The sequence below is a fragment of the Schistocerca gregaria genome, chromosome 1 (genome assembly GCF_023897955.1).
Source record: "Schistocerca gregaria isolate iqSchGreg1 chromosome 1, iqSchGreg1.2, whole genome shotgun sequence".
Taxonomy (NCBI): Eukaryota; Metazoa; Arthropoda; class Insecta; order Orthoptera; family Acrididae; genus Schistocerca; species Schistocerca gregaria.
Window position 1 is genome coordinate 403,485,256 of NC_064920.1, and position 16,421 is coordinate 403,501,676.

Below are 16,421 nucleotides of genomic sequence, written 5' to 3' on the forward strand. Positions count from 1 at the left end.
CTTGATGAGCTGGTGCACATCTGAGTCATTGAGCGGCGAAATACTTAGACGCTGCGTTTATTATAAGCGCCGAGTTTCTTTGTCGTCAGTTGACAATTCGAACAACTCCTAGTGTATGTGTGCAGCAGCCGAGATGAGTATCCGTCTGCTGGTGTCCCACATACAGCGGTTGCGCTCCACTGGTGGGAGTGCGCAGCATCCGACGGCTGGGCTGTGACCTTCGGACCCTTCACTTTCACTTTCACACGGCCAGGAAACCCGCCGGGCAGCCAGTTGAGGTCTCACTTTCTCTTTCTGGCTACTCGTCATCCCGAAGGCCGTTTACTGGAGGTGAGGAGTTCAAGTGGAAAACACAATTCGGCAGACAATATATTTTTGTATAAAAATGTATTTCAATTTATAAAAAAGTAGTACATATTTTTTAAATGACGATGAACTCTTCGCCGAGATGAACATTTTGAAACAGAGAATTGTGCTTATGAACTGGCTTCTTCTAAATATTTCCCCGGTGATTTTGTATTCAGATGCTTAAGCAGTGAAACAGCGAAATGAAGACTGACAAATTATGTTTTTCTTTGAATTTCTACAGACATTGTTTTAGTCGTATTTGTTGCCTGTGTACAGATTTTAAAAGAATGATACCTGGAAATATTACAAAGGGGAGTGAGTCGCGTAAATCAGCAGTGAGGTTTATTTTAGGGTAAATGAAATCGTGGTGTATGCTTGAAGAGTAGTTCTCGATTAGAAGGAGATTCACTCGACGCCTTCGTGTCCACTCACAGCGTACAATGTTTTTTGGTGAAAACATGCAGGGTCCTTTATGCATTTTCTCTCGACAGTCTGGTGAGATACCGAAGTACTAATAAATAAAGAACAGTATGTTCTCTGACGAAGGAAGCTTACTGCTTGCCAATTTGATCGACCTGCGCCTGCAAGTTATTGACTACCTCTGGGGGCACGTGCGCTCCCAGGATCTCGAAGAGGTTGATGCGCTGATCGCCTGGGATGTGCTCGTAGGCTGCGAGCTCGATACCTTCTTGTACTTTCTGTATAGTGGCGTCCTTGGGGATGAGGTAGGTGTCCTGTGCCTGGCGGATGGCCTCGTTGGTAAACACGGAGCCTTCCCTACCCTGCGCACCCGACCCATCGGGGGCCCCCTGCAGCTGCTGCTGTTGCTGGGGCTGCTGCTGCGGCTGTTGCTGCGGCGACGGCTGGCGGTACTGCTGCGGCGGGTGCTGCGGCGAGCCGCATGCGGCGGCGGCCAGCAGCAGCGCCAGAGCTAACGTCGCCTTCATCGTTCTGCAAATAACAACACGTTTCTATACGAACCAGTCGCATTACTGCGGCTTCTAAGATACTATTACAACTAATGAACAGAGTCGAGTTGACGGAGGAGATGGAGATCCAAAGAAGGGCGGCGCGTTTCGTCACAGGGTTATTTGGCAAGCGGGATAGCGTTGTGGAGATGTTTAGCAAACTCCAGTGGCAGACTCTGCAAGAGAGGCGCTCCGCATCGCGGTGTAGCTTGCTGTCCAGGTTTCGAGAGGGTGCGTTTCTGGATGAGGTATCGAATATATTGCTTCCCCCTACTTACACCTCCCGAGGAGGTCACGAATGTAAAATTAGAGAGATTAGAGCGCGCACGGAGACTTTCAGACAGTCGTTCTTCCCGCGGACCATACGCGAGTGGAACAGGAAAGGGAGGTAATGATAGTGGCACGTAAACTGCCCTCCGTCACAAACCGTTGGGTGGCTTGCGGAGTATAAATGTAGATGTAGAATAGTGCACACTGAGGTGACAAAAGTCGTTGGGTAGGGATATGCACATATACAGATGATGGTAGTATCGCGTACACAAGGTATAAAGGGCAGTACATTGGCGGAGCTGTCATTTGTTCCCAGACGATTCATATGAAAAGTTTTTCCGACATCATTATGGGGCCGGCCAGGGTACCCCAGCGGTTCTAGGCGCTACAGTCTGTAAGCGCGCGACCGCTACGGTCGCAGGTTCGAATCCTGCCTCGGGCATGGATGTGTGTGATGTCCTTAGGTTAATTAGGTTTAAGTAGTTCTAAGTTCTAGGGGACTGATGACCTCAGAAGTTAAGTGCCATAGTGCTCAGAGCCATTTGAACCATTTGAACCAAAGGAGATCTGACACGCTATTAAGAGGTATCCCATGACTTTTGTCATTCCTGTGTATAACATGGGCAACAGCAGAACTGGCTGAATGTGCTGTCACACTACCACGTGTATGGCTCTTCGTGCTTAGGAAGCAGTGTAATAAAAACATAAGAGTACAGGCTTTGGCCATCATTGTCGATAAAATTAAGAGCTGGTGGGTTCTGGTACTGCATAATTTTTGCAAGAATATTCTGATATGGCTTTTTTCCTTAAGCGTTCTTCCGGGAACTCGCGGCGTATAAAATCGTACTGTCAAAGTTTCCGAAGTTAAGAAAAGTATTCCCCGCGTTTAATGCGGTAACTGATATGTACTGGTATCTAAATCACAGAAATGCCATTGAATAGCCTATCATGAATATTTACCGTGATAAAAATGGGAAATGTTTTCTTAAATTTGCTAAATGTTGACAGTCAATCTTACAACAGGGACGCGCCTAAGCGTGATCACCGATTTCGCTCATACGATTATTTACGGCATATGCAAGGTTTGGCCATAAATGAAAGTGTCAGAAGTAGGATCTGTAGATGGCCTGGTTTTTCCAAAAAAAATAGCATTTTTCGCGGGAGTGAGGTGAGGCTTGAATGATTTATATTGGCGTAGTTTCCATCGGCGAATAGCGCAGTGGAAAGAGTATAGAAGGGCCAAAGGGTCTAATCACTCGGGAAACATTTTTATTTTCACCTTTTGCGTTGCTTACACTGCAAATAAACCTACATAATATTCAATATATTGTATTTGTTAACATTTTCATAAAAGGCATGAAAAGGAAAGGCAAATGAAAATTTGAGAACGACCATGTATTTCCAAGAAAGGACTCTACTTACGGCGTACAGGAGGACAGTCCACATAACTTTAAGACAAGGGACAGCAATCAAATGGCAGATGAGTTATTCCGTCAGTTTTAATTTTCATCTTCGAACATCCCTCGGCAGCTACACACGTGCAAATACTGATAAAATTATTGCAGCTCCTATTTTTAAAATGAATATCACCCCAGGACGTGTAAACCATCAATTTTGAAACAATAAACGTATGTAATTTTATACACGAAGTTCTCATGTACTCGTTACAATCTCTTCCTGGAAATTTATTTCCAATCCAAAATTTTGCTTCGCCTTTCCGTTTCATACTTTTTATGAAAATATTAATAAATACAGTATATTCAGCATTATTTCGGTTCACTTGGAGTGTAAGCAATGTAAAAGTTGAAAATGAAAAGAAAGTAAAAATGCTTTCTTTTAGGGAATCTACCCCTCGACCCTCGGATTACTGTTCTGTACTTTATCCGCTTAACGCAGCCTGGAAACTTTGATAACGCAGATGCCTCATGCCTCGCCCGACCTGTGCCGAAAACGCTATGTTTTCTAAGCGCTTGGACACTTCTGTCACTTCCAGCTCTGCTCAAGCCCTGGTTACACCATAAAGTTAGATCGTGATTGTCAGCAGGTGCGGGACACGTTTTACTATGCACCAGTTTCCGGAAGAAGAAATCTGCAACGGTACAGTCGGGTAAGAATGACGTCGTACACCAAACCCAAGAATTTTAAACATCATATTCTCAGCGTTAATCCCGTCTAGTACGCGGTCCGTTGTACTCAAGCTTTGGCAAATTTAGTTTACCTAATTTTTTGGGCTGTTGCATGTCTGCCGCCACAGTCGTTTGTCACAATAGAGAGGGAACTTTTGTGCACCACCTGCCTGTGAATTGGGTAAACATTGTTCTGTGTATGTTATAGTATTTTAACTGTTTGTGTATCGTAATCTCTGAGGCGGAAATTGGGGACCAGTCCAGAATTCGCCTAAGCGAACGTGAGAAACCGCGTAAATACTACACTCAGACTCTCCTGTGCACCAGCCACGGTGATTACTCCGCGGTGCGGATTCGATCCGGGCCTGGCTCAGTTATCTGTGTGGCAGACTAGCGCGCTGCGCGGTACTCTGTGCGAAATATCGATTTTCAGCATCTTAGTTTCATAATATAGCGGTCCATGCTTTGCTCACTGATCGGTCTAGTTTCCAAGTGACATAGTTTGAATTCCACCTTTGCAAACATATGCTGGCGAACTTCCGCATTGCAGAGTCTTGTTATTATGTCCACCTCCTCATCTGTCACATGTTGAGAACTTCCAGAGTTGGTGCACAACGGTACTGACAAGTTAAATACATTTTGTCATATGTCATGAGAGAGTAAGTATTTATCATAACTGCAAATAGAGATAATCACCGAGATTCATGCAAATGCGCACAGTATTTCTAAAAAACAAAAGCATATCGCGAGTTGACAAATGGATGAAAGTCCCTATTGATGGCAGAGGCGAAAGTCAACAACAATGCAGGCGTGGGAGAGCTCAACGCCCGAGCTCTGCGCACTCAGATTCGTTTCTGCTAAAGCGTATGACGGTGTATTGCTCTGGAGTAGTAATAAAGTCTTCATTCGTCATCAAAAATCACATTCCGTCATGAGTACATAGTGAGACGGCAGCCATTGGCTCTTTAGGATACCATTCCATGTTTCACCTGCAACTATTGAAAACGTTGGAATAATCAATACACTAGACTCGTTTCTGAAAGAAGCGGAGTATTCATGTTTAGCTTTGCCGTGGTTCTCCTAAAACATGTCAGAGAAATTGTGGGATAGTTTTCACAGCCGACGCCACCTTCGTCGCAACCGGATTAGCGCCCCATCAAATGACCTCGACACGCCAAACCGCCACTTTTCTTCCTCCCCTGATTTCCACTTATTGCTGTTGTTGTTACTGTTGTTGATGATGTTTTTATTCTCCTTCTGATACTGCTACTTCCAATTAGAAATCTAAATCCGATTTTCAAAACCGGGGTCTGAAATCCCCTCCACTTCTTTCGCCTGTGATGGGGAAGTAAAGACAAAATTACCTTGTGGTGCTTGTTCTCTAGGAACTCAGTGTGCAGTGAGTGCACAAACAGGCAAAGAAATACAGGTCTCAGTTGCTGATTCTCGCTAGTCTACACTGATGGAAGCAAGTTTCGTCGGAGTCGTTTTGACCTCAATGGAAGAAGATGTGAAGGCGTATAGTTCCTGAACACTGTACTGCACTCTTAACATGGCTTGAATATACTGCCTCTCCGCATTGTGTCTTGTAGTGCAGGCCTGTGGTGTTCCTGATGATAATTCACTAGTCGGATGGAAATACACTCCTGGAAATTGAAGTAAGAACACCGTGAATTCATTGTCCCAGGAAGGGGAAACTTTATTGACACATTCCTGGGGTCAGATACATCACATGATCACACTGACAGAACCACAGGCACATAGACACAGGCAACAGAGCATGCACAATGTCGGCACTAGTACAGTGTATATCCACCTTTCGCAGCAATGCAGGCTGCTATTCTCCCATGGAGACGATCGTAGAGATGCTGGATGTAGTCCTGTGGAACGGCTTGCCATGCCATTTCCACCTGGCGCCTCAGTTGGACCAGCGTTCGTGCTGGACGTGCAGACCGCGTGAGACGACGCTTCATCCAGTTCCAAACATGCTCAATGGGGGACAGATCCGGAGATCTTGCTGGCCAGAGTAGTTGACTTACACCTTCTAGAGCACGTTGGGTGGCACGGGATACATGCAGACGTGCATTGTCTTGTTGGAACAGCAAGTTCCCTTGCCGGTCTAGGAATGGTAGAACGATGGGTTCGATGACGGTTTGGATGTACCGTGCACTATTCAGTGTCCCCTCGACGATCACCAGAGGTGTACGGCCAGTGTAGGAGATCGCTCCCCACACCATGATGCCGGGTGTTGGCCCTGTGTGCCTCGGTCGTATGCAGTCCTGATTGTGGCACTCACCTGCCCGGCGCCAAACACGCATACGACCATCATTGGCACCAAGGCAGAAGCGACTCTCATCGCTGAAGACGACACGTCTCCATTCGTCCCTCCATTCACGCCTGTCGCGACACCACTGGAGGCGGGCTGCACGATGTTGGGGCGTGAGCGGAAGACGGCCTAACGGTGTGCGGGACCGTAGCCCAGCTTCATGGAGACGATTGCGAATGGTCCTCGCCGATACCCCAGGAGCAACAGTGTCCCTAATTTGCTGGGAAATGGCGGTGCGGTCCCCTACGGCACTGCGTAGGATCCTACGGTCTTGGCGTGCATCCGTGCGTCGCTGCGGTCCGGTCCTAGGTCGACGGGCACGTGCACCTTCCGCCGACCACTGGCGACAACATCGATGTACTGTGGAGACCTCACGCCCCACGTGTTGAGCAATTCGGCGGTATGTCCACCCGGCCTCCCGCATGCCCACTATACGCCCTCGCTCAAAGTCCGTCAACTGCACATACGGTTCGCGTCCACGCTGTCGCGGCATGCTACCAGTGTTAAAGACTGCGATGGAGCTCCGTATGCCACGGCAAACTGGCTTGACACTGATGGCGGCGGTGCACAAATGCTGCGCAGCTAGCGCCATTCGACGGCCAACACCGCGGTTCCTGGTGTGTCCGCTGTGCCGTGCGTGTGATCATTGCTTGTACAGCCCTCTCGCAGTGTCCGGAGCAACTATGGTGGATCTGACGCACCGGTGTCAATGTGTTCTTTTTTCCATTTCCAGGAGTGTAGTAAGGTCGTGAGCTCCTTGGTGATATTCAAGGGAAATACGTTTTCTCTTCCTCTTATTAACAACGTAAAAACAGCAGTGTCTGCATTCAACATGGGCGTCCACACTAAATAAATATACCTGAAGGAAAACTCATATTTCGTGAAGGTAGACCGCTAATACGACGAAGGAAGAAATCCTTCCCATTGTGGCGATCAAACGATCGCTCTCAGCCAGCAATGTTCATTTAAACACGTACATTGCGGGGTTGTACTGTCACTAGTAGCTTCAACTGGTCTTGCGGAAAACATTCGTCCCTTGTTAGGTTAAGGGTACACATTAGCTCTCCAGAAAAACGCACGCAAAGGCTTATAAGCTCTGTTGACACTTTGTTAGTAATAGTTTCACCGTGCTGATGCTGACAAGGATGTACGTCTTATACATGAGAAACAATACGAGTTGCACAAAAATCATTATTCAACTTGTAATTTTTGTTTACAAGGATTTTTTCTAAAAGTTCAGTGAAGAAAAGATTGTAAAAGATTTGAATTTTTATAGACGCCCACCGTATTCGACTTTGCTGGCCTCTTGTCATGTGGTGGAGTTAACCGAGATAACAAATGCGTAGTTCGGTAGCCTAACACACTCGTAGTTTTATCGCCTGCATTAGTCTGAAAAATGCAAGAGGCGTGGCGCTGAATAGTTGTAGATCATGAAACTGTGCGCGAGTGTCCTGAGTGAAATCCAAAACATCTCTAGAATTATTATTATTATTATTATTATTATTATTATTATTATTACTATTATCATTATTAGTGGAAGCCGCAGCGGCGGTAGTGGAAGTGCTGCCAGTATTAACTGTATTAATTCATAGTCGGCATTATTTACTTACATTATTACTAAAGACTCCCAAATAATTTTAACGCTATTTGTCATATCAAAATTGTTATTTATTAGATACATAATAAGATACTGTGTGTGTGAAACCCCGGTCCGATGTAAGATATGGCTCGATGCAACTGAGTGGTTCAGTTTAAATAAATAACTACTTTATAAGAATCCTATCAATGTGTTTCATACTACTGAAATGTGCAAATACTGACTTTTTCTCTCCGTGGAATGTTTGGAAGACACATGCTTCATTATGTACCATAGACGATTATTTGTTGACAATGAAAGAAGTTTATTACTCAGTCGACCATGATTAAAGACTTTGTTTGTTATTGCAGAAATGTGGTGATAGCCAATGAAACAAGCGTGAGGACCGGGCCACCTCTTACCGGCTGGTTGCGTGCTGCTTCGCAGAACTCAGCTACAGTGAAAGTAGTGCTGCAGGGAGTGGGCAGCATAATTACCGTTGCATAATCACTTCCAGATGCACCGCCCATTCCGTCTCAGGTTTTTACTTCCTGCTGGACATGTGCATTGCAACACAAACACGCACGCCAGTCGAATGAAAGCCCGTAGTAGCAGAGGAACGTTATCGTCAGCGACAATAATTTCAACGGCCGATACAATAGCAATAGGAGTTTTCTAGTTAAATTGTCTTTTAATGAGTTTTCAAAAATGTCCATTCTTTGTCACCGTGTTTTCTCTTAATTATGTGACACAAGTCCGGCACCCGCTAAAGTTCGCTCTCGAATATTAACCTGGGTGAAACAGTCGTTGTGCGACCACGAAAGAGGTGAGGGATGAATCGGAAAAGGCAAGGATACGTAGCGGGGATATGAATGGCTATGCCGGTAATACTAGTGTCACCTCACTTGCGACATGCCGAAAACGAGAAAACTCTTCATGTATTTACACATACGCCAATGTTTTTAAGGGTTTGAATGTTGCGAGATGTTGTTGTTGTGGTCTTCAGTCCTGAGACTGGTTTGATGTAGCTCTCCATGCTACTCTATCCTGTGCAAGCTTTTTCATCTCCCAGTACCTACTGCAGCCTACATCCTTCTGAATCTGCTTAGTGTAGTCATCTCTTGGTCTCCCTCTACGATTTTTACCCTCCACGCTGCCCTCCAGTACTAAATTTGTGATACCTCGATGTCTCAGAACATGTCCTACCAACCAATCCCTTCTTCTAGTCAAGTTGTACCACAAGCTTCTCTTCTCCCCAATTCTATTGAATACCTCCTCATTAGTTATGTGATCTAACCATCTAATCTTCAGCATTCTTCCGTAGCATCACATTTCGAAAGCTCTCTTCTTGTCCAAACTAGTTATCGTCCATGTTTCACTTCCATACATGGCTACGCTCCATGCAAATACGTTCAGAAAGAACTTCTTGACAGTTAAGTCTATATTTGATGCGAGATCTAGATTACTAATGGAGCCTTTTTTTCTTTCGTAAGTTGAAGGTTCTTATAATAATGACGTCATCTTTCATTAAATAACGGTGCCATTACACTGATCAACGATAAATTGTAAGCACCTTCCTAATAGACGGTATGTCCACCTTTCGCACGGATAACAATGGAAGCAATGAGGCCTTAGTAGGTCGCTGGCGGGAGTTGGCACCACATCTACACGCACAAACCACCTTATTTCCACAAACTCCGGCGAGGGGGCCGATGAACGCTGACGCCACGCTCAATCACATCCCAGATGTGTTCGATCTGGTTCAGATCTGGCGAGTTGTGGGGACAGCAGACCTACTGAAATTTGTCACTGTGTTCCTCTAAGCACTCCATCACACTCCTTGCCTTGTGACGTGGCGCATTGTCTTGAAAAATGCCACTGCTGTCGGGAAACATGATCGTCATTGTGGGGGCGTACGCTGCCCGCAACCAGTATACGATACTCCCTGGCCGTAGTGGTGCTTTGCACGAACTCCACCGCACCCATGGATGCCCACGTGTATGTTCCCCAGAGCTTAACGCAGTCGCCGCCTGCTTGTCCCCGGTCCGCAGTACAGGTATCAAGGAGCTGTTCCCCTGGAAGACGACGGATTCACGCCCGCCCATCGGCATGATGAAGAAGGTATCGGTATTCATCAGATCATGCAACGCCCTGTCACTGCGCCATCGTCTAATGCTATGGTCACGTGCCCATTTCAGTCTGCCCATTTCAGTCGTAGTTGCCAATCTCGTGGTCTTAACATTGGCAAATGCGTGAGTCGTCGGTTGCAGAGGCCCATCGTTAGGAGTGTTCGGTGCACTGTATGTTCAGACAGACTTGTCTGCCCAACCTACGACGTCGAATATCTGTAATGAGGGGTGGCCGCCCAACCCCACGACGTCTATGGCACACACAATGAGGGCACTTTAAAACGTACACACATACCTGACTGACGTGAACCGTGTCTAATCCGCCTTTAAAAGTCAGCATTCTAAGTTCGAAGTTCTTGGTCTTACCAAGTCGTACCCTGTAGGTCTGTGCGACTTTTGGCGGTACGCCCCTGTAAACAGAACAGCACATGGCTACGATCTGACATTGTTTTGGAACTTTATTGATTGCGTGGCCTGTCATCTCCGATTACAGACAATAGGCTAAGTGAGAGAGCATAATTTTACAGTGACTCCGATTGTAATTCCATAAATTCTCTCGAATAACAGACTCTTTTCTATGAAATCCTCCTACACCTTAAATAAACTGTGAAACTTATGATATCCCTGAGTATGGATTATGTTGGCGGTACAGAAACTTAAGGCTGGATGCAGGTGATAACTGCATAGTAACATATTACGAAAATATATCAAGAACCTCTGAAACAACATTTTGGTAAGTACCTACCAGATATTGTACCCATGGCCAAACAAACTGACCTACTATGGAGGATTGATGGGGTTTAAATTATTTAATCGTCATAGAAAAAGAGGAAGTTGACGACCTGGCTTTGTATTGGAGAACAGCGAGATGCAAGTTACCATCCATCAATCCTGGTTTCTGATTTTCTTAAATCATTTCATGTGAAATTCGTGATGATTCCTTCAAGAAACCCACAGGTAATTCCTGCCAAACATACTATCTTGATGTTGAAAGGGGATAAACTTCTGACTTCCTTCGTCTCCCTTTCCAGACGACGCAACGAGCGAAGTAGTGTAGCAATTAAACCACTGGACTCGCATTCGAGGGAAGCGAGTTTCCAGTTTCTGTCCACGAGTCATTCTTTAGATTTTTCGTGGGTTACCTTAATCGTTTGAGACGAATGCCGGGGCGATTCCTTTCTAAAGAAACCCGCAGATTTCATTCCACTTTGTTGACCAATCCAAACTTTCGCTCGTCGTCGACGGAATGTAAAACTATAACTATTATCCCGTTTTTCCATTACTTTCCAGCAGTGCTTAGACGTGTGTCGTTTACAGTAATGCTATGGATTTTTTTTTTTTTTTTGGTGGGGGTGGGGGGCGGTGGAGAAGGGAGCTCCGGGTTACTTACTTTAGCTTTGGCTATTGCCACTGTGAGGAAACGAAAGTACTCCAGACGACGAACGTGCTTCTCAATTGAGACATTATACGAGGATTACCGCAATAAAACGCTTTCGTCCAGCAGTTTTCATATTACACGTCAAACTATAGTTAATGTCTAATAAAACGGAGTATTTCGCCTCATTGCTTCTTGATATTTCACATTAAATGAAAGAAAAGTGAAGAGTTCTTCTGCGGACACATGTGATAATTTGAACACATTCATCTGCAACGAAGGGAAGTCCAAAGAATCAAATTAAACTTGCGGCTGGAAACTTATAATATGGCCTCCTCTTTTTCATCCCTAATAGGCGTAAGTATCCTCGAAAGCCCACATGGTTTCTTTACCTATCATTTTAGATCTATGAAATACTCTGTTGAACCACGTCCATACCGAGCTGGTAGACATCCACTAGGCTGATCCCCAATTACTTTTGTACCGAATGCTTTCTTCAATAATGAGTATTGTGGTCAGCGCATGTACGTAGTTTTTATCACCCGTGCGCGGGTATCAGGAATTGCTAAATGCTTCTCTGAATGCTGGCAATTGCAATCTCATACTACATTCAATAAAATTTATTTGGCATCAATTTTTTCTGAACGTATCTTTTCAAACAAATTGTGCAAAAAAAAGATTCAGGCACACATTTCTGTGTAAAAATGTGAATAGTGCGCGTGAAGTTTCATTGACATTTATTAATCGAAATACAAGCTTGACTGAGGGTGCTGTTTTCTCAGACAGTACGAATCTACTCCAGATTGTATTCATTGACAGCTGATTCGCTTGCTCGGTTTGGTTGGGTGAGTCTACGTTTCCTGTAAGTTACCTTGACTGTTCTAGTATTACAGTTGCCAACAGTGCTCACAGTCTGGTCGGACTGTAGACAGTGCGCATGTATAACAGTCGCTCACAACAGCTGATGAAGACAATTTCATCAGTCAGCGAAATATTGTGCAAGACAGTAGTATTTTCAGTCCATGGACAAGCGCGGAAAAGCGTCGTTTACCATCAGATAGGGAAACATCTTGTCCTCGTCGTCGTTTTCAGTTCTAAGACCGGTTTGATGCAGCTCTGCCCGCTAGTCTATCCTGTTCGTACCTCTTACCTCCCCCTCAGTATTGCAACCTACATCCATTTAAACCTACTTAATGAAGTTCTTTTTACCACAGTTCAATTCATAACCCCTCAGGAGTAATCCGATTTACCATATAATCGTCGGCATTCTTCTGTAGCACCACGTTTCACTTCCTTACATGGCTACACTCCAGGCAAATATCTTCGGAAACGGCTTTCGGACATTTAAATTTGTTTTTGATGTTAACTTATTGTTCTTTACCAGATTCGCCTTACTTCTTACAGCCACTTTGCAATTAATACCGCTTCAACGTCGGCTGTCGTAATTTATTATGCTGCCCAAATAACGATACTCATCTACTACCTTTAGTGTCTCGTTTCCTTACCTAGTCCTTTCTGCATCCCTCGATTTGACTCGACTACACTGTATTACCCTTGTTTTAGTTTCGTTAATCCCAGAATAAAAGGGGTAAAGTGTTACATTGTTACTAAACCATCGTAAATTTTACTACTGCATATTTTATTCAAAGCAAGTAATAATTTGCGCTAGTTAATTACAATGCTAAGGTCGCCAGTCGCAGGTCACATACAAAATAAGTATAAAATGTCTTGTTTTAGAGCCTATACTGACAAACCAGATTGGACGGAACTGCGAATTGATACCAAGTGCAGTCGTTGATTTTTCGACGCTTTAGTAATCTAAACTTCATATTCATCTTATAATCTCTGTTCAAGAAATATGACACATATGAAATCATAAATTCGCAGCTGTCTGGAAGACTTGTATGGCAGAAATTTTTTGAACTGATTTAGGACATTCGTCTTCAACAACAAGAATACAACTAAGTCACAGGTGCTTCAAATCTGTATTATACGTACAAACGACCTTATCAATAAATCATACAGTATCGAAGCTACAGGTGACAAACACCGCGATGAAACATTTGAAAAGCTGATTGAACTAGTCATATTATTACTATAATTACAGTTTTAAATGTAGAACTTACTTATATACAAACATTGAACTGTAACACGAATTGATGCGTAACATCTACCAAGACAAAATAGAAATGTTTTTTCCATCCTTATCGCTTCGCCGTGTAAAGCACTGAATCTGCGGTAGCACTGAGAGTGACAGCTCCCACTGTGGTACGCTAGTTAGACGCAGAGAGTGGGCGGCGGCCGCAGTCCGGCAAGCTCACCTGCTTGGTGTCTGCGCCGACGGAGCAGCCAGAGGCGCGGCAAGTGAGGGAGTACTCGAGCTGAGTGCGCGGGCGCGCCGGCCGCGGCTCTTATAAAGCACGGCGCCGCTGACCCCGATCCCGGGAAAAAGCGCCTCGCCGGCTGCCGGCTGGCGCTTCACTTTCTCTCCCGCCGCCCGCCGTGGCCCACGACACCCCTTCCTGGCTGCACCACCGCTCCTCCGGACCTCGCGACCGACCACACCGCCTCTTCAGCCACATACAAATCACGCCGCGGCTGCGACTACGTCGCTTGTTCCCTTTCACGTTTGCACTGCCTCCACTTCGAACGGCGGGCTATAAAGTCGGTTGCTTCCGCAATTCGCTGGAGCGTCTCGAATAGGAATCACGGTTTTCTACTGCAGTTGATGAAGAGGAAGTGGTGGGGCTTTCGAACGAAGTCATAAGTTTGTAAGATGCTTCTCTCAGCGGATTACATGACTTACTCTGACGGAAATAGGAAGTGTTACACTATTAATACCTTGGCCGCACGCAGTCAAACAGGTACTCCAGTATTTGGACTTCGTTGATTAAAATTTCGTCCTTATGCTAATATGTTTTCAAGTAAAGAAAAAACCCACTTTTACAGGTGAAGAATGGGGTAAGCACATTATGGTTATAGGGAGTGTCTAATAACTTTTCTGGTACTTTTTAAATGGGGGATCAGAACACAGCAATCCCAGAGGATGTGCACGTACTGCTTACCGCTATCTACAGGACCCTGAGAAAGTTAGAATCATTGGCGTGGGGGACATGGGAGCATTGAACAAACAGTCCACACAGACAGTTAGCTGTACTGCAATGACTGTAAGGTGACTGGTGACGAGATTCATCGAGAGTATCATCTTGGCGGGAAGAGTAGCCGCAGGTCCTCCCAGAAGGACTACACCATGAAAAAAATTGCAGGGTGTTTCGATTGGCTGCGAAAAATATACAGATGATAATAGCTGGAATCCAGGTAGAAGCTACGGGGAGAGTCTCACCAAGAGTGGTAAAGAACAAATAACTGGAAATCTGTAGTTTCGATGCGTCGTTTACCGCAGACATCTGGCCACAGACACATACATAGTGCACAGCTAGAGCGAACTGGGAAATTGAGTGATTCTACGGTGAAGAGAGATGAGTCTCGTTTCTCTTTTTGGTGGTCAGATTTATCCCCACGTGTCCGCAGATCATCTAATTGACGGGAAGTAGCGATTCTCGAGACCTATACCTCTCCAACTCTTGGAATCATTGTGTGGGAAGCTATTGGATACGACAACATGACTGGTTTGGTGATTGTTAAAGGAGTGCTATAATAGTGTCAGTAACAATAAACCATGTTGTCAGACTCTTCAGGATCATGATACCCTATGGCTTACTCCAGCAATCTAATGCGAGACCACACAGCGGTTCACACCACAAATGAGGAAAGTTTGGGTCCTTGACTGGCCTGTCTGATCTCTTACGTGTCAACCATAGAACATGTCTGGGATGCGACAGGAAGACCTAATCTCTCATACCAGCCTCCAGTCAGCAATCTTCATGAAGTGAATAGGATGTGTTCCAGGCAAAGTCAGAAATTCCTCAAGTTAATATTTGGAGGCTGTTTGCCTCCACAAGGATGTATTCGTACCCATGGGGGATGATGATGGTTATCAGTTCCATAATAAATAAACTTTTAATTTTTTCATACCGTTAAGTGACAAATATCTCCTCAAATCTCTTGATGGTATAACACTTCCCATTTCTGTCAGTGTATTTAAGGTCGTCCCAAAGGTAAGTAGGAGATGACGACGAATAATTACGGTGAATTAAAATATATGAAATGCACTAAACGATAGTTACCTTATTTCTTCATGTATAGAGCATTGGTTAAGACGCTCCATTCCGAAGTGGAGGATTCGATTGTCTCTGCGGCTGGCACAAATAATGTACTCAATCAAATCCATGATAATTCCAAACATGCTGGCAGCAACTGTGTTCAGTACAATTTCCGACTTCGATCTCCCCCGTCGCTGTCATACATGGACAAACAAAAGGAGATGTCAGGTCTGATGTTTTTTTCTGAACTACAGAAATTGTTTGACGCTATGCGCCAGCAGACTGCACATACTTCAGTTATAATTATTTTTAATATTATTGTTATGCACATACATTACCAAACCCAGAAATTCTTGGACGGACTTGGATTATGCACATACATTACTGAAGCCAGAAATGCCTGGATAGACTCGGACAGTTCAATGTGAGTAATGAAACTAAGATTTATTTAGTGTGCTGTGAAGTAACGGCCAATATAAATACTTACAAGGAGTAGCACGCGAGTCAGTTACCGTTCAGCGTATATTTTAGGCGACTGAGGACAACCAAGCCTGCTTATTGTTTCCCTATGTGTAACACAGGTACTACTGGAAAAGTGTGTTACATTGTTGGAAACTTCAGTACCTAGCTGTCTTTAAATATCACTCCTTTTTCTTTTTATGAATCGTTATCCTATAACCACTTCCATACTGAAAAGCTACTCCACAGACGCATATAACGAAACTCCATTTTTTTCCGTTACTCGAGGAGGAGCATCAACAAATAAACAGTAGCAGTCGTAGTATCCCTGGACTAAGATGGACTGACCAATCTCGGGGAGTAGCTGATGGGACTGACGGATTTAGGATGAGGAAGATTCAAATCTCCACGTGCTCATCATGGTTTAGATTTCCCATGCTTCCTTCTACGCGATATGGATGCTTCTTTTCCACATCCTTTTCCATCTGACCTAGTGTACAGTCTACAATCACCTCGAGGCGGACTAGACTTCGGACCGCTAACTTCTCATCCTTCTTTTCTTCACTTGTGAAGTGATAACAGCATTTGGCTATGATTACATCTCGCCACTGTCGAGGTCATTAAGTGAAAACGATAAATGATTCCACTGAAGTTGTACATTATTTGAATCAGATGCAGTAT

At 44.7% G+C, this 16,421-nt stretch overlaps 1 protein-coding gene across 1 annotated transcript in view; it reads right to left on the reverse strand.

The window, feature by feature from the left end:
- Positions 1 to 370: 370 nt before the first annotated feature.
- The window catches only part of LOC126350630 (uncharacterized), a 150,444-nt gene continuing 134,393 nt past the window's right edge, over positions 371 to 16,421 (reverse strand). Inside the window, exons 3-4 of the mRNA XM_050002536.1 lie at positions 13,440 to 13,666; positions 371 to 1,299 (exon numbers count right to left, since the gene is read on the reverse strand). Coding sequence (XP_049858493.1) covers positions 900 to 1,299; positions 13,440 to 13,666 — 627 coding nt within the window. The 3' untranslated portion in view covers positions 371 to 899. The remainder of the gene's footprint in view (positions 1,300 to 13,439; positions 13,667 to 16,421) is intronic.